At 49.8% G+C, this 26,176-nt stretch overlaps 1 protein-coding gene across 4 annotated transcripts in view; it reads left to right on the top strand.

Annotated features, from left to right (window-relative positions):
- Positions 1–2,908: 2,908 nt before the first annotated feature.
- OTOF (otoferlin) overlaps positions 2,909–26,176 on the top strand; it is a 73,538-nt gene continuing 50,270 nt past the window's right edge. For all 4 annotated transcript variants that reach the window (XM_088530724.1, XM_088530723.1, XM_088530722.1 and 1 more), the window contains exons 1-4: positions 2,909–2,987; positions 7,338–7,396; positions 12,856–12,944; positions 25,532–25,631. In XM_088530724.1, coding sequence (XP_088386850.1) covers positions 2,909–2,987; positions 7,338–7,396; positions 12,856–12,944; positions 25,532–25,631 — 327 coding nt within the window. The remainder of the gene's footprint in view (positions 2,988–7,337; positions 7,397–12,855; positions 12,945–25,531; positions 25,632–26,176) is intronic.

Genomic DNA, 26,176 nt, shown 5'->3' with positions numbered 1-26,176 from the left:
AATTAAAATAATGGATCTCGGTGGTTTGACAAATGGGAGGCTGATGTGATTTTTCTGAGCGTGGGAAGAGAAGAGCTAGGAAAAAAAATAGAGAAAAAGAGTTAAGGGGAGAAATTTTCATTAATTTTGGAGTTAAGCTTCTGTAGCATCATCATTAGACTCTCTCTTCAGCAGGAGCGACGGGGTGTGTTTTAATGGGATATCGGAGCAGGGGGAGGAGTGCTCAGGGCGGCTGCTCCAGGTCTGACCCCGCTCCTTCCTCCGTGCCCGGTGTAAACCGTAGTAAATAGGAAGAGCCGCGGTGATTCAGCGGTGGGCGAGCAGCTTTATTCACACGCAGCGATGTGGAAATCGAGGAGATGCTGCAAAAACTGAAACGAATGTTCGTAAAGGGCCTTTTCTCCTGCTGCTCCGTTAATGATGCCCGGGGATCCTCAAGCTCTCATGGTGGAGGCGCCGATTGCTCCGAGCTTTTACTTTCCATTGCTCATTTCTTTGCAGTTGGGTTTCTGCATTTCTCCTGCTAGTTTTCATCATGTAATTCAGAGGTGTCCCTATGGTCACCAGCCCATAGATCTGACGCTCTGCATCTCCCCCTGGCTCGGCCTCTCCTTCCTTTCTTTGCTGCTTGTCTTTATTTAAGAGGGAACAAATCTCTGGTCTCCTGCTTCATAAGGGCCCTCTACTCATGTCCTACCAGTGGCAACAATTAATTCATGGGGTTTCATATAAAATAAAAGCAGGAAATAAAATAACGAGGTTGGTACCTTCGTGGCCACCTTCTCTGCCTTCCAGCATTGCCATCTGCGGGCAGGCTGCCGGGATATGATTATGAGCTTAATTAGAAGTGATGCTCCGTATTAGTACCCACAAGTTTGCTCGCTCGCAGGCACTTAGAACAGAGCACAGTGATCTTCTCCCTGGCAGGGTGACAGGAATCCACACATTCTAATAGGCCCTGAAGTGGTAGATGGCGACAAACGCCTCATTTCCAGGATTTTAGTGTCTATTTAAGAAGGTTTCACCTTGGCCTCTCTGTCTGGTGATGCAGAAGAGCTCCTAGGTTTACTCTTCTCCACTGCCATATTCCTTCGGGAACCAGCCGGAGCAGGGAGAGGAGGGCAGCTCCGTAGGATGCCCTGGCTTCTATGCACTTTCTTCCTAGACCTATGCATCTATCATAAAATCTGTGTTAATCTTATCTCCCTCGAAATGAAGGAGAGGAGTTAAGGCTCCAGGAAAGAGGAGTTTCATGTGCAATGCTGTAGGGAATTGCACACAGTGTGAGGCAGTGGCTGGCGTTTGAGACACACGCTCTCGCGGGCTGGGATCGGGTTGCCACACCGTGTGCTGAAATGCCACCTGCATTCCCAGCTCCATTCCTGCAGGCAGCAATGCTCCAGCAAGACCTTTCCCTTCCTTTAACCCCAATCTGTTGATGAGCCAGCTGAAGGACCATCATAGCCATGGGTGGCGCATGGTGGAGGTCCTAACTAGGGGACATCCAGCTCACCTCTTGCCAATGATTCTGAGACATGATGTTAGCAGAGTCTCCAGAAGAGACAGCCCTAAAAGAGGGGTTCCTTGGCATCCCCATGGGGTGGGAAGTGCTCCACGTTGGGCAGAAGGTTCCATGTTGACTGGAGAAGGCTCCACCTTAACCAGAGAAGGCCTGAGAACCCCTAGCTCATGTGGGAAGACGACAGGGGAGGCCGGCTGGATGCTCACCCCCATCATGGCATTGCTGACACCAGGCTGGACACAACCTCCCTTCTCGGTGCTCTTGGCCCTCCTGAGGATGCCAAGTGCTGGGATGGGCCCTCGGTTCTCCCAGGCACCCTCCTGCCTTTCTCCCCATGAGGACAGAAGTCTTGTCCCCTTAGCAGTGCACCTGGGGGGACGCTTCAAGACTTCACTGGGGAGGCTGAGCACCTGGGCCGGGTTTGCCCTGCAAGAGCCTCAGTTTCCCCACGACCCCTGTGCAGCCGTGAGGAGAGGGGGGGTCTCCTGCGGCCCCCGCTGCCTCCCCATCCAGGAGGGCTGCGGGGAGAGGGGAGGCGGCGCCGGGGCCGCGGCCAGGGGCGGTGCGCGGAGCCGGGCCGGGCGCGGAGGAGCCGCTGCTGAATAATTGAGCGGGGCCGGGGAGCGGGGGGCGCGTCCCGGCTCCGCATCCCGGCTCCGAGCACCGCGTCCCGGCTCTGCATCCCTGCTCTGAGCACCGCATCCCGGCTCTGCGCGCCACGTCCCAGCTCCGCTTACCGCATCCCGGCTCCGAGCACCGCATCCCGGCACCGCGTCCCGGCTCCGCGCGCTGCATCCCAGCCCCGCGCACCGCATCCCAGCTCCGTGGTTCCACGCATCCCGGCTCCGCGCACCGCATCCCGGCTCCGCACCCGGTCGCGCAGGCACCGCGGCTCCACGCACCTCATCCCGGCTCCACATACCCCAGCTCTGTGCACCGCATCCCAGCTCCAAGCACCTCATCCCGGCTCCGTGTACCCGGTTCTGTGCACCTCATCCCGGCTCTGCGCATCCCGGCTCCACACATCCCGGCTCTGTGCACCGCATCCCGGCTCCAAGCATCTCATCCCGGCTCCGTGTACCCGGTTCTGTGCACCTCATCCCGGCTCTGCGCATCCCGGCTCCACACATCCCGGCTCTGTGCACCGCATCCCAGCTCCAAGCACCTCATCCCAGCTCCGTGTACCCGGTTCTGTGCACCTCATCCCGGCTCTGCGCATCCCGGCTCCACACATCCCGGCTCTGTGCACCGCATCCCGGCTCCAAGCATCTCATCCCGGCTCCGTGTACCTGGTTCTGTGCACCTCATCCCGGCTCCACGGGCTCTGCGCATCCCGGCTCTGGGCATTGCATCCCTGCTCCGCGTATCCCAGCCCCACAGCGCACCATGGCCCTGCAGCTGCGGCTCCGTACTGTCTCCGGTCTCTGCGGCAAAGCCGACCGGATCGCCAAGGCAGTTTTCCGAGGTACCAGCCGGAACGGGGAGGGGACAGGACACGGGATGGGACCCCCACCAGTCCCTGCCTCAGTTTCCCCATCACAGTCCTCGAGTTTGCTGGGCTCTTCCCGAGGCTGCAAGGGGGACGTGGGATGCCACATGGTTCCCCCCTCTTCCCCAGAGGGGCAGTGGGGCTGAGACCCCTGTCAGGCTGCTCCTCTGTGGTGCCTCTGCCTCCAAGCACCCGGCTGGGGACCTGACGTCCCCCGTGTCACCCCTCAAAGGCAGCCCTTGGGGATGGGGATTTGTCCAGGAAAAGGTCCCAGTGTGCCCAAATCCTGCCAGAGGCTGGATGTGGAGGGAATGGGGTCTCTCTCTCCAGGAGAGACCTACAGGGGGGTCAGGGCTGGAATTAGTGGAAGGAGCTGCCCTACCACCAAAGTGTCACTCTGACGGCCTGGAGGCTTCACCAGCTTGGGCTGGGACCCGGCTGCGCTCATGGATTTGTATCTGAGGTCGGGTCCGAGGGCGCTTCATGTGCTGCTGCCGGCGGAAGAGGACGTGGGATGGCTTGGCAGCTCGTGGGGCTGCCAGGCAGGGATAGAAATCCCTTCTCCATAGGGAGGGAAGGCAGGGATAGCAATCCCTTCTCCATAGGGAGAGAAGGAGAAGGGACATTTTCACCAGTGCAGAGCCAGGCCACCTTGTCTGCGGCTGAACTGCTTTTCAGCAGGTGCAAACTTCTCCTGCCCCATCCTGCCCATCTTGCTCCAATGTGCAGCCTGTCCCTACTGTCTGCCATGTGGCCCTGCTGGGACCCCGCTATCCTGCCTTGGAGATGTCCCTGCCTGTAAAATTAATCCCTGTTGGTAATGAAGGGATTTATCTCACCCTGTGAATGCAGCAGGTATCATTATGCATCCAGGAACTCCTCTTCCTCTGCTCTTTCTGGGCATCCTAGGGGTTCTCGGGACCTAATGCCACTGCCCTCCACAAGATCATCCACAAAGAGCCGCTGCTTCTGGTGGCCACACTCAGTGGAGCTGAATCCTGAGATCCGGGTCTTGGTCCCCCTGGTATCACCTTCCACGTGTGTGACAGCAAGTCCAGCTGATGAGCGATGGGGAAACAAGCCCAGCAAGGCTCAATAACTAGCCTGGGCATGGGCTGTCTGCAGGTGGCATCTTTGTGGGCTGAGGGATAGGACTGAGACCGGGCCACCAAATAATGTAGCATGGGTTGATGAACCCAGGATGGGACCTTGCGGGTGGCTACGTTGTCCTGTCCTTGATCCCCTTGTCCCAGAGAGCAGAATATCGCACCAGGGTGGACAAGCAGTGCTTGTCCCATCCAGCAACAAGCCGAATGGGAAAGGGCTTTCTCTGAGATCCCATTGATCTAAGCAGTTTTAGCAAACTGTAATAAGGCAGTTCCAAGGCCATCAGCTGGGGTCCATGGCCAAGAAGTAGATGTTGCAAGCTCAGACATCTGCAATATATATATTTTTTTCTGCTCACTTTGGCCTAGAGTCAGTGTTCGATGGTCACTATATCCTTTGAACCACAAGGGTTGGCAGGATGGTCTTATATTCTTCCTAATGTGCAAGTACCTCATGGATATAACTCCCATGTTTGAGCGCACGTTAGCAGGTCCCGACTGGTGCTTTTTGGGGGTTGCTTCTTGCCACATGGCTCTTCGGTTCATACCACATGGCTCTTTGCTTTGCAGGAGCCAGGTCCAGTCCCCAGGCCACTGGGCTCGACCCTGCATGTCTTGGTTGTGTGCAGGATGTTCTCTCAACCTTCTCTGAGGGTGCCCAGCACTGCAGAGCATTGACTATAAGGAAGACTTTCCTGGCTTCTGTTTGCTAGGACTTCAGTGCCAAGTTCACAGCCTGGGACCATCAGCTCTGACATGGGTGGTCCTTGGCCATCAAACCATGTCCCAACCTACCAGGAGCTGGGGCTTCTCTTCTTGTGCTCCCAGGGAGCAGTGGCTACCCCGGTTCCCCTTTTAATTAATGGGAGAAGTAGGCGTTTGGGATGGTTAGGGTGAGGTCATGGCTCTTTGTACCAGATGGTGCCCAACTGTGTCCTGCGAGCTGGTAATGGGGTCTGTTCTCACCCTCCTCCTGCTCCAAATCTTGATCTGGGGGCAGGTATGAACTGCTCTAGTGGTGTCGTGGGTGCTCCGTGCACGTGTGGGGCAGCGTTTCCACTGGTCTCTATGGTTTGGGCAAGGCTTTGCTGGCCCTATCCTTCTCCATTGACTCTAGAGGGAGCTTGAGACTTGTTTCCTCCAGGCACCTTCTGATTCAGCTGAAGGGAGATGACCTTCACCCTCCCGTCTGGGCTCTTGCATGCCCAGTTGTCCAATCTGTCCTCCACATCCCATCCAGAAGGTCTCCCTTTATCCCCTCTCCAGCAATGTGGTGTGGAGCGAAGCTGTGGCCACCAACCACACCAAGCTGTGGGCTTTGCTGAGGACTCCAAAACTTGTGCAACGGCTGTGCTGGTGTTCAGGATTATTCTGGTTCTCCCAGGGTTATTGCAGCACGGTGAGTGCTGCAGAAAGCACGGTTCTCGTGGCTAGCCATCCATTCCCCTTTGCCCATCAGCATCGTGGTCTGGGTGGCTGGAGCGGAGCTTTCCAGGGGGTTATTTGCTCATTCAGCAGAGAGGATTCATCATTGCACAAAGTTAAAGAAAGTGGCTGCAGTTGGACAGGCAGCAGCACGCCTTGTTTTGCAGGGCCCTTCAGCTCCAGTTGAATAAATCATAGCTCTCGTGAAACGGTTGTTCCTGAGGAGAAAGACTCATTTAGGAGTGCGGGGCTGAGATTGACTCAGGTGTGGGCTGAGTATGAAATGATGCTGTTCTGCTTCTCCCAGGGATCCCTGCATCCCCACGAGCCGACAGGAAGCCTAGCTGAACGTCAGAAAACGAGTGTTCCAAACAGGAGAAACTGAGGCACAGACAGGAGCAGGTTCTTGCTCACTTTTTCCCAACAGCAGAAGCCAGGAAGACATGCCAGGTTTTCCACATCCTGATCTGGAAGTGCAGTGGGAACATGGGCTCATTGGTTCAACACCAGAGAAGCCAACGGAGCGCAAGAGCCTGTCCCGCTCTTGGCTGCAGTCGGGTTTTCCTAATCTGTGCAAAATTGTGTTTGCGGGATGAGAGGGCTGAGCATCCTCACTGCAATTAGGCTCCTTCTCAGCTAATTGATCATGGATGGATGGAGACAGGAGCTCCGTGCAAGGCTTCCCTCTGCAGCAGCTGCTGTAAATGAGAGAGATCCTTCACCGGGCGCGAGTGGATAATGATGTTGTTTGATGGAGCAGTTGCTGTAGAGCTCAGGAGTGTGGGGTGGAGGTTCCCATCACGGTCACCTGGTGCGATGCCTGCTCTCATCACAAGCAGGGCAATGGGCGTCCCCTCCGGAGAATTTCTCCCAAGCCCCTGGTTCTTGCATGGTGCAGTTGTCCACACACGGCTCCTCCTCAGGAGGAGGGAAGGAGGCGGGAAACATGGATCCCACCATGTTATGGGGTACCTGATGCGCGTTTTGGAGGTTGTTCCAGACCCCAAGCAGATCCCACCATGTGTCCCTGCTGGAAACAGAGAGGTTTTCAGTAACCCCGGAGACTTTCTGGATCAAGCAGCCTTATTCTGATTCAGCAACTAGATACTAATGTTTTCATAACTTTTCCTTCTGCAGTGCTAGGATGTGAATGTGAACTGAAGATGGCAACTCAGGGCAAGGGGGAGAGCAGAGGGTTATCCTCCCAAAAGAACAGGGCAACTTTTGATCTGGAACAGCTATTTTAAGGCTCAAACATAACGTAACTCCCACTCTGTGCAGGAGCGGTGGCAATGCGTCTCAGAGCACTCTCTGGAGATTGCAGATTGCTTCCAAATACACCCGGGTTTGTCTTGTCCACCTTAGACCAGCATAAAAGCTTCTGTGATCCAGACCCAGAGGCTTCATCCGCTCTGTTTCACTCACGGCAAGGACTGAACACATTGACCAGGGCATTCGACAAACACCTTTTCAATTAGCTCTTAAAGCAGGTTAATATGTTTATTGCCACTGTGGGCTCTCCCATGAACACATAAAATTAGTTCAGTTCTACTTATTTCACACCCTTGAAGAATGAGGAAAAGCCAGCTCTTAAATTCCCACGTTCAGTAGAGCTGGATTTAGGCTCCCTGCCACGCTCATACACTTTTACCAGTTAATTTTCCTCCATCCAGACAATTCCTGCCCTTGCACATCGAGGCTGATGCTGGATTCATGTCAGATCCTGCCCACATCTCCCAAACCTGCTACCTTCCTGCCTTGGTCTACCGAACTCTTTCTCCTCTCCTCTCCCCAGGCCTGTCCTTCTACACCCGAGTGCTTGAGAACTGCGAGGACGAGGCCAGGTTTGACGAGGTAAGAGATCTGTTTTCCTCCTGCTCCATCTCACGCTCTGTTTTCCAGGCACGTTCATCGCAGGGTAGGTCTCCTCTTACAGCGACGCTGGAGTGATGTTGGGCAGAGATGCTGAACTCGTTTCACCATTTACTTCAGTGTCTGGAGTGGGGAGGGATTCTCATGGAAGCAGCAGGGACAGAGGGAAAAGTAGATATAAGTGAAGAGCTGAGTTCAAGGCACTTTGTTCACCTTTGCCTGTTTTCTGGTGCAAATGGGAGGATGTATTGACTTTCTGCTCTCAGTTTTGCAAAGGGAGAGAGGAAGGGCTTGAAAGCCAAGTTCTGCGTGGTTTTGAAATGCAGCTTTGTCTTCAGCGGTGATCTCAAAAATATTCCAAGAAGACTGAGATAATATCACCCACACAAGCGGGGAACAGAGATGCTGCAGGAAGTCACATTCAAAATGGAAAAACGTGCTCAGAAGAGAACAAATGTTTCCTCTGATCGTTTTGTATTGCTCAGAGAAGACAACCCGCTCCCAGGGACCGAGGAATACAGGAGGCTACGGGAGACATTGAGATCTTTAAGCTCTTTATCTCTTCCTAAAGCTTCTTCACCTTAAGAGATAAGCTTCCATCCTGGTTCCAGGTGGGAGATATGTTTTTTTTTTTTTTTTCGTGGGGCCATAAATCCCATGTCATTCCCATCTTGTGCAGCTAGAAGCATTCCCACTCCTCCGGCCCCTCTTGGCCATCCAGCACAGAGTGCTCCAGGTTGTGGTCCCACCATGCATGGGAGGACAGGATAAACTACAGCAGAGCTGTGCAAGGCCAGCCTGGAGCAAACCCCTCTTCTCCAGGAGGGAATCCATGGATTCATGGTTTCTGATCCCTGCTGCAAACCCACTGATCTTTAGATTACAGGCGCAGATGGGCACATGTCTGGAGGCCCTTTGGACTCAGCCTAGAGATGAACTCCAACCATGAGATAACAGGCTCTTCCATTAGGAATTGCCCTTTCTCCAAATTTAGGGGAAGATTTTAATCTTCTCACACTAAATTACCAGGGAGGAAAAAGGGAAGGGGAAACCCGGGATGCTGAAAACATGGCAGCATCTCCAACCACTCTCCTACAAAGCAGGGTCAGCCTTGGGGAAGCTGCTCGTGTTAATGAGATGCCAATTCTTATAGATGTGCTCAGGGTAATTTGTTGTTATAATGATTGATTTGAATAATAACAGAGATAGAGTTGCTTCTATCTCAAAACCCCCTATGGCTTCAACCTATGCTGTGAGGAGTGCAGGCCATCTCGTGTACTTGCACCAAGTTCTTCTTGTCTCCTTGCGCTGGGCGATGGGTGATGCCTCAACAGCAGTTAGGCTTCCCTCATATCCCTGCCTGTCTGCCTCACAAATACCCCAATCTGCTCCAGAACTACTTGGCTCATGGACCAAGAGGCAACTTCAACGAGATTGAGAGGCTGCATTGCGCCAGGGTCCATGGACAGCATCCAGTGTGGACAGAGATGCTGCTGTCCTTTAAGTTAAGCACATTCTTACATCTCTTGTGTAGTAATTAGCTGGCAGGGCTGTCTGGGAATGCAGATATTTCCATCTGGGTTGCATACACTCATGGCAAATTGTCACATCTTCTGATGACCGGTCCAGCTGGCAGGTTTCATTGGCAGCAGCACCGGGCTTGGCACGTGCCTCCAAGGGACAGCAGAAGGGGCCTGTCCCTTGCAGGTGTCTACACCCAAGAGCAGCAATTAGCAATGTCCTGGCAGGGAGCTGGCAAATTCTGGATGCAGGGAAGCCGACAGGAGGCCCAACGTGTTGCATGGATGGCTTGAACCAAGCAGCCTTTCTGGCCCTTACACTGCGGCGGGGGCCGCGATGAGGATGGTTATACTTAAAACAGAGGAGGTTTGTGCAATATCTGTGGGGTGCACCGTGAGGAGGAAGGTCCAGCATAAGGGTCAGCCCCACGGGCTCCCTCATGCAGGCAAGCAATGGGCACATATGGACTGTAGTGTTCAAACTGTGAAAAAATGATGCTCGGTGTCATTTGGGCCATTAGCTGCCAGGGAAAAGGGACCTCCTGCGATGTCCCTTGCATCCTAAGAGTGATGTAAAAGGACCTTTTCAGCAGCGAGGACTCGGCCGGGCTGAGTGTCCTGGGTGCACAGGAGGCAAAAGCAGCAGCTCAGAGGCAAATGGGGACAGTTTCTCCCCTCCCATTTTTGACTGGTACTGGCAGGGGCTCTGAGGCAGATTGAGGATGTAGAGGATACTCCCTGCCTCATCTCAGAGCTAGGCACAAGCAGAAGATTATTAGATTCCTGTGAAGCCTTTTTGACAGTTAGCAAGAACATCAGCCCCCCTACCACTGCTTAGCATTCAGGAGAATCTGCTAGCAGGCTGGATCTGGGTTGCCAAAATGGTTTTCAATTTGTTTGGTTTCACTCCTTTCTTTCCTTTCTATTTATTTTCTATTATTTTTATTCATTGCTGAATGAATTATGCAAAAGCTGTGCTTCTCCAGAGCTCGGGGAGATAAGCTGCTGGCTCGTCCTGCGGGTAGGTGCAGTTCCCTGGCTCAATTTTATGTAATCAGGAGCAGTTGTGTCGTGTCCTGTGCGCATCCCGAAGCAGAATGACCCCTGTCAGCTTTTAAACAAGTACAAGACCTCTGGCTTTATATGGTTATGGGATAATTATGGGTATTCCATCCCTGTATTCCGTACGGACATGGAAAAGCTGCCCTAGGCAAAAGTAAGGCTCTTGCAGGAGGGTTTGTGTTGGAGAGGATGGATGAGGAACCACATGCACATCCAGCGCAGGGAGCGCTTTAGATTTGGGTCTGCATCAGACACTATTGCAGGTGGATTTTGGTGATTTGGTGGAAGGCAGGAATGGCTGCACTGGATCTGTGCAGACCTGCTCCTTGGTGCAGGCGCGCTGGTTCGTGTTGGCTTCTCAGGCTGCATTAAATACCCCATCCTAATCAGCTTCAGGGCACGCTCTTTGAACCGATGAAGGGAAGCAGCCCCCGAGGACCTGTTGCAAATGAGCTGGGAAAACTTCATCTTCGAACTTTACCCTCTTCCCTCGTTTATGTGGATCTGCAGGTCCGCTCTTGTGCACAGTGAGACCCAGCAGGATGCAGAAACATCCAAGGGTTATTTGGGCTCTTTGGAGGAAAATGCAGCTCTGATGAGTTGCAAAAGATGCTGCCTTGGCAGGCTGGGGCCCCTCCATGCATCTCCAGAGGCAGCAAGGCATGGAATCAGAGGGAACGAGCAAGACTGCTGAAGCCAATGAATTTAAAGTAGAAATGTGATGCAAATACCTACCACTGAAGATAATCATCTGTGGAAGCTACTTATCGGGAAGTGTAGTTAATTAGTGCTTGCTTTCTGGAATATCTTCTCTTTTTTGCTGTTTTTTTTTTTTTTTCCCTCCACAACACGCGTTCTGGTTCAGACACAAGACATCTGTACTGCAGAAAACCTCTAAGTGCAGTATGAAAACCCATGGCCCGGGATATATAAAAGATTGGGCCGTGTGATTCTAATAAGCATTTCTAGGCTTAAAAAAAAAAAAAGAAAAAGAAAAACACAAAGAAGTCTATCTTAGGGAAAAAAACAGCCATAAAGCTGTTCCTTAGAGTTATTTTTTTGCTTCTCCGGGTGCTGTGGTGATTGTAACTTAGAGATAAGAGCAGAGACTTTCATTTCCACCAGAACCGTGGAGAAATGGATCTGTAGAGTGAAGAGGGAACAGGCTGCGGCAGAGCACAAATCGGTTCATTAGGGGGTTAGATTTAAGGCGTATGGTCCTGGCTAGATTGGTTCAGCCCAGAAAGAATGGGAGCCCCCCAGGGCCAGGCCTGGCTTGGTTTGTAAGCTGCAAGTGCTAAAAGCTTCTCCAGTGATGGAGAACCTGGACAAACTGTGATTTAAGTGTCTAGCCAAGGCGGGATTATCTCCGATCCCTAACCCCAAAACCGAGGGCATCTAGTGTGGATTTTCCCCTAAATGGTTCAGCCAATTCCAGGCGGATCTGCAGCAGGATTCAGGTCTCAGGGTCCTTTTCTGAGCATCAAGACTCTCAGTTGCACCCCACGAATGGTTTATTTCCGACAGCAGAAAAACATTCCCCATGTTGCATTCACCAAGATTTTAGCCCAAACTCTTCAGCAAATTGCATTAGAGGCTCTGCAAACGTGAGCCCGTCTGGAAGCAGCCTCTTTTGGGAGCTGGAGAGCTGACTAGGCTACGCTGCAGCCCTTCCTAGGGCTGGGGACATCATCACACCGAGGGGCATGTGTGTGCCCCATGCCAAGAGTAATTAATGGGAAAGAGCAACGGAAAAGATGCTCCCAGGATAACACGTGGCCATCTTGGAGCATGGTTTGCTCCTCTGCACTGTGCATCTTGCTCTCAGAAGGGCAGTTCTGTGGGGAGCGTGGGAGGTTTTCTAGGCCACTGCACTTTCCAAGGGGCCTTATTTGCTATTTCTCTTCCTGAAAACCAACATTAACAGCAGCACCAGGCTCATGTAGCTGGAGACCCTTTCTAATCCGCTGGCCACTGACAGTGGCACTTTGGTAGAGCTCAGACCACCACTGGGCCACAAGGAGATGCCAGGGGCTGCCCCAAGGGGTGACCTCGGGATATTTTCCACAGGGATATGGGGACATCTGTCCCCCGTCCTTCCTGCATTGAGTGGGAGCACCCGAACAGGGTCCCAGTCCTGCAAACGTGGCAATCTGCTACCTCGCTCCCATTCCCCATGACAAGCAAAACACCACCACCACTTCTAGATTCTTTTCTACCCATTTATACTCTTTTCTAGCTTTATTTCTTCTCTATTTCAGGTTTTTTTTTTTTTCATTTGTGCTTTTGACTTGCTGTAAAGAACATACAGTGGGAAAAGACTCACTCACAAGTCAAGAGTCAGCTTATTTCTGAAGAGTCTCGAATTCCTTCCTGCAAAGCTGCTTGATAAACACTTTCCTTTCAGGCTTTTGGATGCAATCCCTTCACACGGATGTAGACGTCTTCATTCTCGCTCCCTCTGGCTCTGAGCCACTCGGGACAGCTGCAGTAGAGGCTTCATCATGGGTTTGCTCAGCTCCAGAGGACCATGGCTCGGAAAACTGGGTGATGTTGAAGTGCTTGAGACTGGCAGACCGATTTCTCGTCTCGGAGAAGGAAAAATATTCCCAAATAAGCATGATATATATGTCTGTATACACACACCCCAGAAGTTGCATTTAAGTAGCAAAACTTATACAAAGCTATAGATAGGGCACATTTACTTAATTCCATGTATATATATCTGCAGAGGGGACATGTTGCTCTCAGAGGGCACAGGGATATTTAACAGTTTTCCATGGACCTCTCAGCTCAGCCTGCAGCCTTTCCAGCACCATAAACAAGTCCTAATATCTCCATCCCATCCTTTCTCTGCAGACCTTCCGCTGGCCGGTGGCCAGCAATATCGACGGGAACGAGATGTTGGAGGTGCAGGTGTTCAACTACAGCAAAGTCTTCACCAACAGGTGAGAGCGTGGTCTTCCCTCTCATCCCATGCTTGAGTGCTTTGGTGGGAAGAGGGACCTGGCGGCACTTTGGAGCCACATCCCTGTTTTGATTTGGAGACTAGAGGGTGATAAACGCATTGGCGATGTCTTCTGGGTAGGGTGAGGATGGTCATCGAATCATTGTGGTTGGAAAAGACCTTCAAGATCATCGAGTCCAACCATAAACCCATCACCATCGTGCCTATTAAACCATGCCCCTAAGGGCCTCATCTTGCCCCTAAGTGCCTCATCACTGGGTCAGACCCAATGTTTTCTTTTTGTCTGCAAGCAACAATGATTCCCTGACACAGGAGGTAAAATGAGAATTTACGCGCCCAAACGGCTAAAGTTATAGACCTGACTTCATCTTCAGCACTCAGTAAACCACCCAGAAGTGTAGGCCCCTGATATAGTGTCCCTGGAGCAATGTATCTCACCGGCTTAATTTGCTAATGGCTAGCGATAAGATTGTGGTCATCTCCATATCTACAATTTCCCAGATCTACAATTTTTCATATCTATGATTTTTCAAATGTGCTGTCATGTGATTCAATGCCATTTGCATGTATTTAAGAGAAAATTAAGTATTTTAATGTATTATCAAGGTGGAAGTTGATGCCTAAATTTATATCTGCAGCTTTGCAAATTCTGTGCTTCTGGTTTATCTTTGTATCCTAAGATTTTCTCAACTAGACATTCTGGTAGTTACCAGAAGTTCTGTATTACGTGCTATGTTATTAATATTTTTAAGGTTTATTTCTGAGTTTAACTCACAAATCAATGAGCTTGAGAGGTGAAAAATTAGTTGGTCCCTTCTCGTGACCTTAGTGTATTTGTCCTTGTTGTCATTGCAAAAATGCAGGAGCTCTTCACAAGAATGAGTGTCCTACAGGCCTTTAATGTTAAAGAGAGGAAAGAGCAAAATATTTGTTTTTCCTCAAAGTTTGCAGGCTGCGTTAGCAGGTACTTGGTAGCTTAAGCAGGGATAGAGATTCTACTGAAGGGATTTGCTGCCTTTTCTGCTGTGGGGCTGCAGATCATCTTGTGATCTTTCTTCTCCCATGAGCGATGGTTTCCAAGATGGAAGTGAATTTTTCCAGGAAGCCTGGAAATGGGAAGGGAAAAGAGTTTTAAGACTTGCTGTGTGGAAAGAGGGGGAGCTCAGGTCGCCTGTAATCTTGGTGCTAGTTGCCTGTGAGTAAGAGGAATTCACTCTGGTGTGCGTTCAAAGGCATTGGTAGCTCCAGGGATGGCACTCATCGAAAATACAGATTTAAATGGAAAGGACAAAATTGCATCGTGTACTTATGTTGCTAATCAATACTGCAGGTTGTTTCACTGGCCTAAAAAGCCACCACCACTCAATGGTAGGAGCTCGGTCTCCTACCCAGCTAGAGGGACTTCAAACACAGCCTTGGCATCAAAAAAAGGGTCCTTCCTGTGCAATGACTTTTAAATGGGAACCTGAGTAGCAGAGGGAGAGCTAAAATAACTTGTTTTATTTGGTTGCTGTCTCAAAAGAGGAAGGCAGCAGCCGGGCACCAATCTCTCCAGGTTTTCTCAACACAGCAGACCAGTTTTGGTGGGAATGGATGGGAATATTCACCTTCTACTTGCCTGTTGAGAATCAGTGTCATTTCCAGCCTCTAGAACCTTGATCTCCAAAGTGTTTTTTTTTTTTTTTTTTTTTTTGGCTTTTTTTTTGTCTTTGTCCCTTTTGCTTGGCTTACGCTCATCCCAAAATCCTCATGATCCTGTGTGGCTGCCTCCCTTTTCTCATGACTTGCCTGCTCCATCAGGCTTCACTTGAAAATTTTCCTTATAAACTACGGAAATTCATTTTATGTCTCAGTCACAGATGTAGCAATCACTGGCTTATTAGCAAAATCGCACCATAATACTGTCACTCAAAGATGATTCTCAGCTGATTTCCTATTTTTAGGTTTTCTCCACTAATCTGTTCCTGTTTCCTGGTGCGTAACATTAATAGCAGGCAGCATTAAACCAAACATCTTATAAGATAATATTCTTTTCATGAAGTTACTAGAAAAACTGACTTCAAAGAAGCCAACCAAGCTTGTTTTGACAGGCTCCATCTTCTCACAAAATTGCTTTGAATGTCATTGATTACACTCCATTTTTAATTGCTTGTTCATTGAACTCTGTTCAAGCTTCTCTATGATTCCCCTAGGAGGGCTTCCAGGTTAGCCCAGCTCACTCCATTCACCTTGTCTGAATACTTGGCTGTTCTGGGATTTCCCTATTATTCCATTTTTTTCATTAAAAAAAGCTATCATTGGATCAGAGGCTGCTGGTTCCTTTATGGTGATTACACACAAATTATTGCTAGCTTGGAACAACCAACACGAAGCGTTCGTGCAGCGCATTCACACAATCTGCATCGTGATGGGCTACGACAGGATGGCTGCTCCCATTTCTGGAATGCATTTCCCTTGAAAAGCAGAGTCTGTCCTCCCCAGCAATGCTGGGACCAGGAACATAAGTGCCCTGCAGTCACAGATCAAGCTTCTGGGCTGCCCAGAGTCTATCAGTGGGGCTAATTGCAGGAAGATCTGGACTGCATGGTGGTGGAGCATCCAGCATCTCCCTGCAGAGGCTTTTTTTGCAGAGTTTAATTAGAGTTTAATTACCTGCTCTCTCTTTCTCTGCTAAGTTAAGGAGTCTTTAAGTTTAGAAACCTCCCTAAAAGCAGTGAGGCTATGAGGAGGCCCTGATTCTGCTCCCTTCTGGGTCCATCCTGGTTTGGACCAGTCAAGTGTCTTGAGAGATCAAGCCCCAGAGTGGCTTCATCTTCATTGTTGATATATGTGTTTGTGGGGCTCAGGGGATCATACATGGGTGTCCTGGGTCCTTTGTCCAGGGTCCGGTGCTCTTGGTTTTGCACCCTCTGGAAGTAGCCAGGTCTTCTGTATCTCCAGTGTCCTATCTGAGTGCAAGTGGCAGGAAACAGCTTGCAGAACACGTGCCTCCAAGTCATGAATATGAAGGGATTAGCCGTGGATTAGTGTCCAGACTGACGGTATTCCTTCTGCTCCCTGGGAAATCCCCACATTAGTAAATTAAACAGCGCCAAGATACATCCAAAGGCGCTACCTCAGCACCACCCACCCCAAAGTGCAAAACGAGCCTTAGCAGGAGAGTTGCTAGACTTCAGTCTTGGCGAGGATGAGGAGGAGTGGGGAGAAGCAGAGCCCTGGCAATGGGCTATGTGGAAAGGTGAGCCATGGTCTCTGTGAATAATTAATGTGTGGCTGATTAGTGCTCTTCAGCAAAGCCTCAGATAAAGGCACGACACCCGATGCTGGTTTGCTGTGAATAATGGAGGGGATGGGACATGGCTGCGTGGCTCCTTGCGTTGCTTTTGTTCCCTGCCAAGCTGGCCATCACCATGCAGCTAATTAGGTGGAAACCCAATCTTGTCCCCGGACCAGGCTAGGAGCCAAAGCATCCTTATGGCAACTGCTGGTCTGTGGGCTCCTCGGAAGGGCTGTGGGCATCGACTCCAGGGGAATTCTCAGTGGAAGAGGTAACAGTGGGTTATGCCATGACTTTACTTGGAGAGCCATTCCCGAGGGCTCTGCATGTCTTCATGCCCAAAGGAAGGGCCATAGAGGTGGAGAGATGGTCTATGAGAACACCTGAAACAGGGCTGACCAATGGCACCTCCAGCCCAGAAACTGATCTCCAACTAGATCTGGTAGCAGTTTCTTCAGGAAAAGCCTATAAGAAACCGATTTCTATGGTGATCTAATTTCTATGAATGTAAAATTTATGCCAGATGTGGTGGGCCATACCCTGTGGACAATGTGCCGTGGCCTGCCAGTGCCTAATTTACTATTGCAGATGTGGTCTAAATATCCCATACACCACAGAATGACCAGTATTCATGGGTTCTACGTATGCACCCTGAAGAATATGAGATGCTTCACCTAATACCACACATCTCTTCCTGGAAAGCAGCTGGTGAAGCCAAATAGCTGATTCACTGCAGGATGACCCGGGTGGAAATACAGAGTTTCTACTGGGAGTTCGTCACTCACTTCACCTCTATCCTGTCCCTTCTGATCCTCTGAGGAGACGTACAAAACACCTTCAAGATGCAAAGAGGGTCCTGCACTCAAGGGCCCTGCAGGAAACACATACAGGAGACACGTGTGTGATGTGGGGTACCAGCTGTGAACATGTGTGTCTGAGCACAGGAAAACAGGGATACCGGCATGAGCGATGTGTGATGGACCATGCATGTGGGAGAGATGCAGAGAAGCAAAACCAAGTCACGGCAGTGGCCAAGGATGCACATTGTACCCTCTTGCTGGTGAGACATCTTGTTGGAGAGCCTCCAGAGAGGAGGACTGTGCAATCTATCAGCCAAAATATAAGCTATAAGCTAAAATATAAGGATGTAGAGGGCTGATACTTTCTGCTTACTCCCATTTCTGTCCCATCGGAGGAGTCTGGACAAGCCTCTTGTTTGCCCCCTTGTGCAAAACAGAAGCGGATGGCTGTTGCTTGGAGTGTGGTTTCTTTTCCTCCCAGCTCTGCATATGCTGCTGTTTTCCTCTCCAGGGCAAAAAGCAGAAACCAGATCTGGCCAAAGGCCGAGAGTCACGTTATAGACCTGTCCTCTCCCTGTCTGCCCCGTGGGTGATGCAAGGGTGGAGATACCGATAACATCCACCTACAGAAACCCGATACACGGGAGCTGACTCTCGTTACCTGCTGTGACAAAGAGACTAATTCCGAGTGCTTTTAATATCGCACTCTGCCCGCTGGGATAAAAATAGAGCTTTGTTTTGTCCTTTGTATTAAGACTTCTCCGATGATTAATAGCACTATGGAATTCATGTCTTTTGCATGAAACTAGTCTTGCAGAACCCCCGTGCCTGGTACTCACTGTTTCATCTCCAGAAAATAATCCATGCAGAACCATGGTAGAAACAGAAGCATGGAAAAATAATTACTCTGTTTCCTAGAGAATTGCTAAAATGTAGAAAATAATTAAACCTCTCCAATTTAAATGTAATATGTTTTTGATCCGGAAAAACTGTTTCCATCACATTGCAGCACACCAGCCTCTGGATTTGTTTGATTTTGTTCCAGTTCAAAGCAATTCTTGGAGTTTCTTTCTGGTTTCACCAGAAAGCCAAAAATTGATATGGGAAGGTCTTAATCAGATTTGTGGGGTCATCCATCCTTAAATCTTATGTCTTGTGCTTGCTGTTTTTCAGCTGTGTTTTGGATTCCCAAACTTTATTACCTGAAATCCAGTCCCTGTGGGTTTTGGAGGGAATGTTAGTTTTTGGCAACAATCCAATAACCTTGACTGCCCCCAACACCATTAAAACACCTTTTCCCAGTAATGATTTCTGCACTGCAAACACAGAAAGTTGCTTTCCAGTGTAGCCATACGTTGCCTTCTTGCTGTAGACCGAATGTATCCTATGGGCTGATATTATTCACTATGAAGTGGCAAAAAGGATCTAATAGAATGGGAAAATGCAAAGAAAGCCAAAGAGATTGGGTCTTCAGACAACACTGGATGATCTGTGAAACACCTCACCGCAAGACCTTGTGGATGCCCAAATTATATAATAATAGTCCAAAAGAGTATTATTTGATGGATTCATGGAAGAAAAATCTATAAGAGTCATCAAGCACAAAGATATCTTCCCTGGCCCAGAGGGTCCTGAGGTGGATGTCTCACATGTCAGGGATTCATGCACTGGAGGACGAGGTTTGTGGTCCTTCCTAACCCACTGGGCTGTCATTACAGATTTGTCCTCTCCTGAGAGCCCAAGCCATCCCATTCCTCCCTATCTGCTCGTTGCACACTTCCTTTTCATGTTTTTTTAAATCAATGTATGTATTTCTTGAGGGACCTCAATATGAATGAACCTCTTGTGAATGAATCACAAGGGTCTGCAGAGCCCTGCTCAAGTTCCCAGCTCTTAGAGTTGGGGTCTGTGGTGCATCTACTGCTCCTAGGTCTGCAAGCGAATGGGGAAATCAGCTGAAACCTTCCTCCTGCACAAACCACCTTGCAAGGGGATGACTGCAGTGAGTGTGTTGGCTGCCTCATTAAGGCTTTCTAGCATCGGCTTCCATGGAAGAGAAGAGATAAATGGAAAGGGTGAGCTTGACCATGACCTGAGAGGACTGGTGTCACCAGGGGCAGGAGCTCGGAACAGTAGAAGTTTCCATACGATGTGAGAGATGCAAACTGATCGTCTGAGATGTCTCCAGAGGTGTCAGCTCAGGCTTTCTGTGAGCGATACCATGCTGTACAGCTTGTTCAGTTTTGCAAGGCGTGTGTATGTGAAAAACAGAGAGAAAGGAGAGGAGAGAGAGAGAGAAAGAAAGAAAGAAAGAGAAAGAGAGAAAGGGAGAAAGAGAGAAAGGGAAAGAAAGAGAGAAAGAGAGAAGGAGAGAAAGAAAGAGAGAAAGGGAGAAAGGGAGAAAGGGAGAGAGGAAGAGAGAAAGAGAGAAAGAAAGAGAAAGAGCAAAAGAGTAAAAGAAAGAAAGAAAGCAAAAGAAAGAAAGAGCAATAGAAAGAAAGAGCAAAAGAAAGAAAGAGCAAAAGAAAGAGCAAAAGAAAGAAAGTGAGAGAAAGAGAGAAAGAGAGAAATAAAGAGAGAAAGAGAGAAGGAGAGAAAGAAAGGGAGAAAGGGAGAGGGAAAGAGAGAAAGAAAGAGAAAGAGCAAAAGAATAAAAGAAAGAAAGAAAGCAAAAGAAAGAAAGAGCAAAAGAAAGAAAGCACAAAAGAAAAAAAGAAAGTGAAAGAAAGAGTGAAAGAGCGAAAGAAAGAAAGAGAGAGCAAGAAAGAGAACAAAAGAATGAAAGAACAAAACCAAAAGAGCACGCTTGTTTGTGGCCATGCAGTGCTGTGGGTGACTATTTATTCACCGTTAATTCAGAAAAACCCACAAGGGAGGGAAGCTGCAGAGCACAGTGACCTCCAGAGCCCAGAGTGCCCGGGTGCAGAGGAGGGTCTTGGCTCTCTGGGAAGCTGGAGTGAGGCGAGCAGGAACGGAGGAAGATGCATTGGCTGGCTCGTTTTCAGCCATGGGATGTATTCGCTGGGACTGGTCAGCAGTGAGGATGTGGCTTGTGCCTGCTGGCCCCCAAACGACTCATTTTGCATCACCAGGAAGACATCAGATCCAAATCTTCTCCAACAACCGAGAGACAAAACTTTGGCCGGCCAAAACTTTTGGATGGCCATAATGTAGGCACCTCGGAGCCATCAGAGAAGGGGCAGAACCTCCCTTGGGCATTGCCTCCCAGACACAGACACAGACACATGCAAGGTGGTGATTTCCCTCCCTCTGAGGACAGATTTCTCCTCTTTGAGCACAGAGAGCTGGAGGACACAAGGACTAACAGCCAACTGCTACACGGCTCCAACCAGGAGAAACCAGCCCTTCCCTGGTGGCCTCCTGGACAAACAGAGAAGAGTGAGCAAACGAAGCAGCACATTTTACCCTAGTATTTTCATCTGAGCTACATCAGGACCTTTTGTTCGCTTTTTTATGTTTGTTTGTTTATTTTAATACATTTTTGGTCATCGAGCAAAGTCTGTTTCTGGAAAAAAAGAGGTCCTTGACGATGCCTTAGCCCTCTATTAAGAATTAAAAGCACAGAGAACATAGAGCAGCTCCACACAGATTCCAGCAAAGGCCAAGTATGACATTCCTGAGCAATTTATGCCTTAAAACATTGCATTTTTTGCCAATGGTGGGTTGGTAACATGACCTTCCAAGGGCTAAAGAGAATTCCGTATGTTTTCTAGACTGCAGTGATTGAAATACCTTGCATTCACACACTGTGACTGTGCAAAGCTGACAACTGCAAACCATTTCCCTCGTGCCTTAGGCGATGGATGCCCTGGAGCTGGAGCCAAAATAAGGAGCACTTCCCACATGGAGCTGTTTCTGCAGACACCTGACCCTTTAATGTCAAGGCTTCCTAAATTACCTATCAGACCTGTATGTTAATGTTCGAACTGAGCCGCTTCATCTAAGCAGCCTCCAGTTATTAAAAGATACTTTAGTGAATCAATTTTTCTTCTCAGACAACTCTTCCAAAAATCCTCATTAAATATAAATGGATTTTTTGTTACCCTGGAAGACAAGTAGAATGCCATAACGAATGCCAGTTGGCATTGCCACGTTGAAATAGATCTGGTCTAATTTGGGATGGAATTACAGATTTGGTTGCTAAAGGTAATGGTGGTAACGTGGATACTCCTGGACTGTTGTACGTCACTTGACTTAATAACGCTCAATATTTCGATTAGGAGATGGAAAATCTGCAAAATGTGACCTGGCACCTGCTGGTCATTGCATGCAAATAGACAGGGGGAAGGGCAGGGGTAGGAAGGTTTCTCTGTCTCTTTGTTTGGCCCCCCAAAAATGTGTTAAGTCTTAGGGCTAATTTTGGGTACCATTTTTAACTGATGGTCTGGAGGACGAAGAGCAAAGAGAGCTTCTTAGGTGAGGGACAGGAGGGATTGTTCGTATGTTGTTTCAGTGCAGCAATTGCTTTATTCACTTTATTGCTATTTTTTCTGTTTGTACTGGATTGCAATTATGCTTTCAAGTTGGTATCTTTATTTTGGCCAAGATCCAGTTTCTCCATCTACTTTAGTGCCCTCCCCAGACATCCCCCAGATACTTCCCTGCTCCAAATCCCTGGTGGGCCCAGGCTGGGAAACTCCCAGCTTCCCAAATGGACCCATCCAACCTGTCCCACCAACTGCCCTGTCCTGGGCTAACCCCTGTCTGGAAGAACCATGATGGATTGAGGCCAGGCAGGCTTGGAAGGACTTTCCGTTTAGATGATGGACAGTGCCCAGACTCTGTTTAATTCACTTATTTAGGCAGAGCTGACAACTCTGGGTAGTTCAGGAGTGCAATACAGGCTCTCCTCGAGGTTATTGCTCTTGCACTGCTTGAATCCTTCCTTGGCCACCTGAGCTGTTGCTTTTCGGGGTGTGCAGCAGTCCCAGGTCTGAGGCTTTGGGCAAGCACTAAACACCGGAGCAGACCAGCCTGGAGCCAGCAATTTATGGCTTTGCAACAAAAGGTGTTCCTACAGTCTGATAAAATTACGAGTGACCCAGAAAAAAGCTCTCTCTCCGTCAGCAGAACTGCCAGGGAAGGCAGCAGGGCATTTGATGAATTATGAAACGCTGGGAAGTGAAATAGTGTGTAGACAGCTGCTGAATATTTCATTCCCTTTTGCCCGGCACTTGCCTGCCAGGGGAAGTGGTCTGGGAGGGCTCCAAGGAAGGAGACTTTATCCCAGGCCTAAGATGTGTCTTTCTGATGATTACCCTGAGCTGATCCCTGGCTTTGGGTGTGTGAGAGGGAAGGAGGAGGCAAGGCAGATTGCAAAGACGTGCTGGGACGGCAGCGACAGGGACCGAATCTCTGCGCCGCTTCCCGGGAGCATCCGCTCCTCGCACGCTGCTGGCGTCCGGACACGGCGGCTGGAAGAAGTGGTCCTAAGGGCTGGATGCGGCTCAGAAGTGCCTGTTTTTATCCTCTCCTGCTATAGCAACAGCCTGCAGCTTTGAGCACTCGAAGGCAGCGCGTGCTCTCAGCCGCAGTGCAGCTGCAGAGCCCTGGGGCCGGGCACGATGATGCTCTGCTCCCTGGTGCAAGGGGCTTTGTCCCACCTGGGGACATCACAGAAACAACAGGCACCTGGCAGCTCAACCAGGACCCATGTGCTCTGTCCCGCCACCATCTAGGAGTTTAGGGAAGCAGAAAGTGTGTCAGAAGGGTCCCTTCACCCCCCAGGATGTCCTAGCTTTGGATTTAGATGTTTCCCAAGAAAGGCAGGTCCCTGGCAGCAAAAATTCGTTGGCTGTTACTCATTTAAGACAAATGTCTTGGTCACTTCTTGGTTAAACGTCTTGGGGTCAACACTAGCCAACATCTGCATCACCGCCACTGTACAAAGCTGTCTCCTTAGCTGACCAGTGTCTAATGCAGGTAACCTTAAAGGAGAGGTGCAGGGAGCTGAGTGTGCTCAGTCTGGGGAAGAGGAGGCTCAGGAGTGTCCAGCAACATCTTACAGCTCCTGGAAGGGGAGGTTCAGAGCCACAGATGAGATGCTAAGGATCAACAGGCACCAATTGTGACTTGGGAGGTTCAGTCTGAACATGCAGATGTTTTCCCAGGAGGGAGCTACAGCCCTGGAAAAGGGCAGCAATGAGGCTGGGGATCTCCATCCATAAAGGTTCCCAAGAGTTGGATGGACAAAGCTGTGGGCAACCTTCTCTAGAGCTGGTGATAGTTCTGCTCGGCACAGGAGGTCCCTTCCCGACAACTCATCCTTGATTAAGACGTATTGACCCTGAACGAAAATATCTGTGGCTTGTTGCGAGATGCCTAAGGAAAAAAAGAAAGGAAGAGAGCTCTGATTTGCTGCTGAAACAGCAGCTGTGCATATTGGGCTGCAGGGGATTTCAGACACGGGATAAAGAAATGTTCAGTGAGAAGTGAGTGCTGGCAGATTCTTGACCCTTGGCAATTGCAAAATGAGTTGAGGTAGCTCAAAACCATTTTAGAGCAGACCAAAGGGCAATCAGAAATGCCCAGCACCTGAAGTTAACTTTTCTAGGGCGTTAAGTGGTACAAAAGACAACATGTCCCTTGGAAAAGAAGCTTGAAACCACAACTCTTCCTTGTGGGGTAACTCTGTGAACCTCAGTGAGCGAGGGGAAAGCCCGAGCCCGGGGTAAATCCTTGAGAAATTGGGTGGATTCCAGGTTCCTCTGCTTTGTTTTTCACTATCCACCATGCCAGGGGAGAGCCCGCAAGGCTGAGGACATACAAAAAGCAAACAGATTAAATACCAGCTCCTGCAAACACATATAAGAGCAAGCACTGCAAGTGCCTTCCCAGCTGAGCCTCACGGTCCTACACAGACCAATGGAGATGGTAAGCAACCCTACTAAATAAAGGGATTTTAGAGCTCGGGTTATGAGAATAACCCTGTGAATCCACCTGCTCTGAACAGCCATGCAGGCTGTCCTCAAGGACGACTTTGCAAAACAGCGTGGGGCTGACAGCAGAGAATCACATTATTTGGCAAAACCCTGAAATCCAGGCTGAGACTGCATCCTTCTCCCGCGACGAGCCTGTTCTGAAAGGAGATGCCGGTCTCCTTGGGAGGCGCGGATGCATTATTCATTTTGCATGAAGCACTAGGAAATGGCACACACAAAAAAGGTGTTTGTGTTTAATAGCTGCGGTCTGCGGGCGCAGCACGGGGCTGAGCATCCCGGTGGGAGAGCAGGAGCAGGACCCCGGGCCACAGGACGTGCCCATGTCCAGACTCCTTTGCTCTGCAGCATTGATTGAGGTCGCAGAAAATGAAAACAGGGAGAATTAGGGGTTTGCTGTCAAGTTGGGTCCCCGGCTGCTACAAGCCAGCAGGGCTAGAAGCAGCATTAGAGGAATCGGTAGCATTAAAGGGCTGAGCAGACCTTGCTCATCCAGCTGGTCTTGGCTCGGGGGGGACTCCGGACATAACGGGATGGATTGAGAGCTGGGAGAGACACGGTGCATCCTCAGGCTGTGCTTTGGGTCCTCACCTGCCCTCCCCGGAGGGCTCTGAGCACAGGCACCGCGTTGGTGTTTGGGTTTAGCAGTGATGGAGACGGGATAAGAGCTCTCAATACACCCCAGCACAGCGCTGGGAGTATTTATCTTCCTCTAAAGCTGATGTCTTAGCAACTCAGCATCGCGATGAGTAAGTGATGCCCTCAGGTTTGCCGGGAAGTTGTTTAATCAGCAGCAGCTTTCTCCCTGGCCCCAGGTAGCAGAGCGCTGCGGAGCTGTTCCTGACGTGCCCGGTAATATCTTTGCTGTCAGCCAGGTTTATAGTGCTGGAAATAACTTGCCGGGCAGGCTGCATAGGGCAGTTTAGCATTCGCTCTTGCAGGGCTTGTGGATTTGTAGCTGGCCAGCTTGGCCTCGTCTGCGGAGGTCCCTTTGGTGCAGCAGCAGAGCACGGAGAACATAAAGCCGCTGCTTTATAAGCTGCTCAATAAGTAATGACTTCTATTAGAGAGCCCTGGGCTTCTCTGCAGTGCCCGTTCTGGCCTTTAATTTAACGAATGTGGCTGCATTTAGCCGCACGCGGTGCTGCGCTCCCAGGCAGCAGGATGCAGAGAGCCACAAAGAGCAACCAGAAACCTTCATCCTGCTCATCTGGGGGTAAATGAGGTGGTGGACAGATGCTCATGGGAGATCTGGCCCGCTGGAAGACACCTGCTCTGCTTTTGTCCCTGTCTGAGGTAGGAATCGCCAGTTCCAATGAGATGTGAACCCTGCTCATCTATTTCCAAGCTGCAGCTTCTTGGCCCAGCACCAGCCCTGCAAGTCACGTCTCCATCCTCACAAGGCCACTGGGGTGGGAAAATACTCTTAAATTCCATGGCAGCTGGGCCAGCAAAGCGTTTTCCCAGTGGGAATGGATGCTAGTGGCAGCTCACAACTCCTCATCTGACCTTTCTCTTCTCTGCTCCATAGGCTCATTGGCACTTTCCGGATGGTCCTGCAGAAAGTGGTGGAGGAAGGGCACCTAGAGGTGACAGACACACTCATAGATGACAATAACTCAGCCATTCAGGTAGGTCACAAGAAATAAATCAGATCCCAGCAGAGAAGTCAAACAACTGCTTAGACCTCATGCCCTCTTCAGCAGTGTTGGTTACTGGAGACCTTCCTGTTTCCTGGGAGCCTCTGATATCAGGGAAAAGACTCCGAGTCTGCACATCAGCCGCTCTGTAACTCAGTGTTTTTCAGATCTAGTTAACGCATCTCGTGGGAGCCGTTTCCAATGGCGATTGAGCTTTGCAACACGCTTGGAAATGCAGCAACTTCTAATCTTCTTGTATATCAAACCCCTGGTGTTTTCATTAGAAAAATAAAAACTCAAGCAGTCCCTTGCCTTCTCCCCCCGCTTCCTCTTTTCTATTCCATCAAAAGCTGCTTCCTAGACTCAGCATAAAAGCAATGTGCAATCGCAAACAACTGCCTGTACTAAGGACAGGCAATTAGCAATGAAAAGACCGATGGTTTAATTAGCAGGAGCCTGGACGTGGCCTCTTCCGACGGTACGGAGGGAATAAAACCGGCAAAAGTGCAAGGAATCTAGTGCTGAGGAAGGGGGAA

This window comes from Tinamus guttatus, unplaced genomic scaffold (assembly GCF_059628265.1).
Source record: "Tinamus guttatus ecotype Peru unplaced genomic scaffold, ASM5962826v1 Tinamus_guttatus_pri_ptg000386l, whole genome shotgun sequence".
Classification (NCBI taxonomy): Eukaryota; Metazoa; Chordata; class Aves; order Tinamiformes; family Tinamidae; genus Tinamus; species Tinamus guttatus.
Note: the sequence above shows the minus strand (reverse complement) of the source record. Positions and strands in the feature narration are given on the sequence as shown.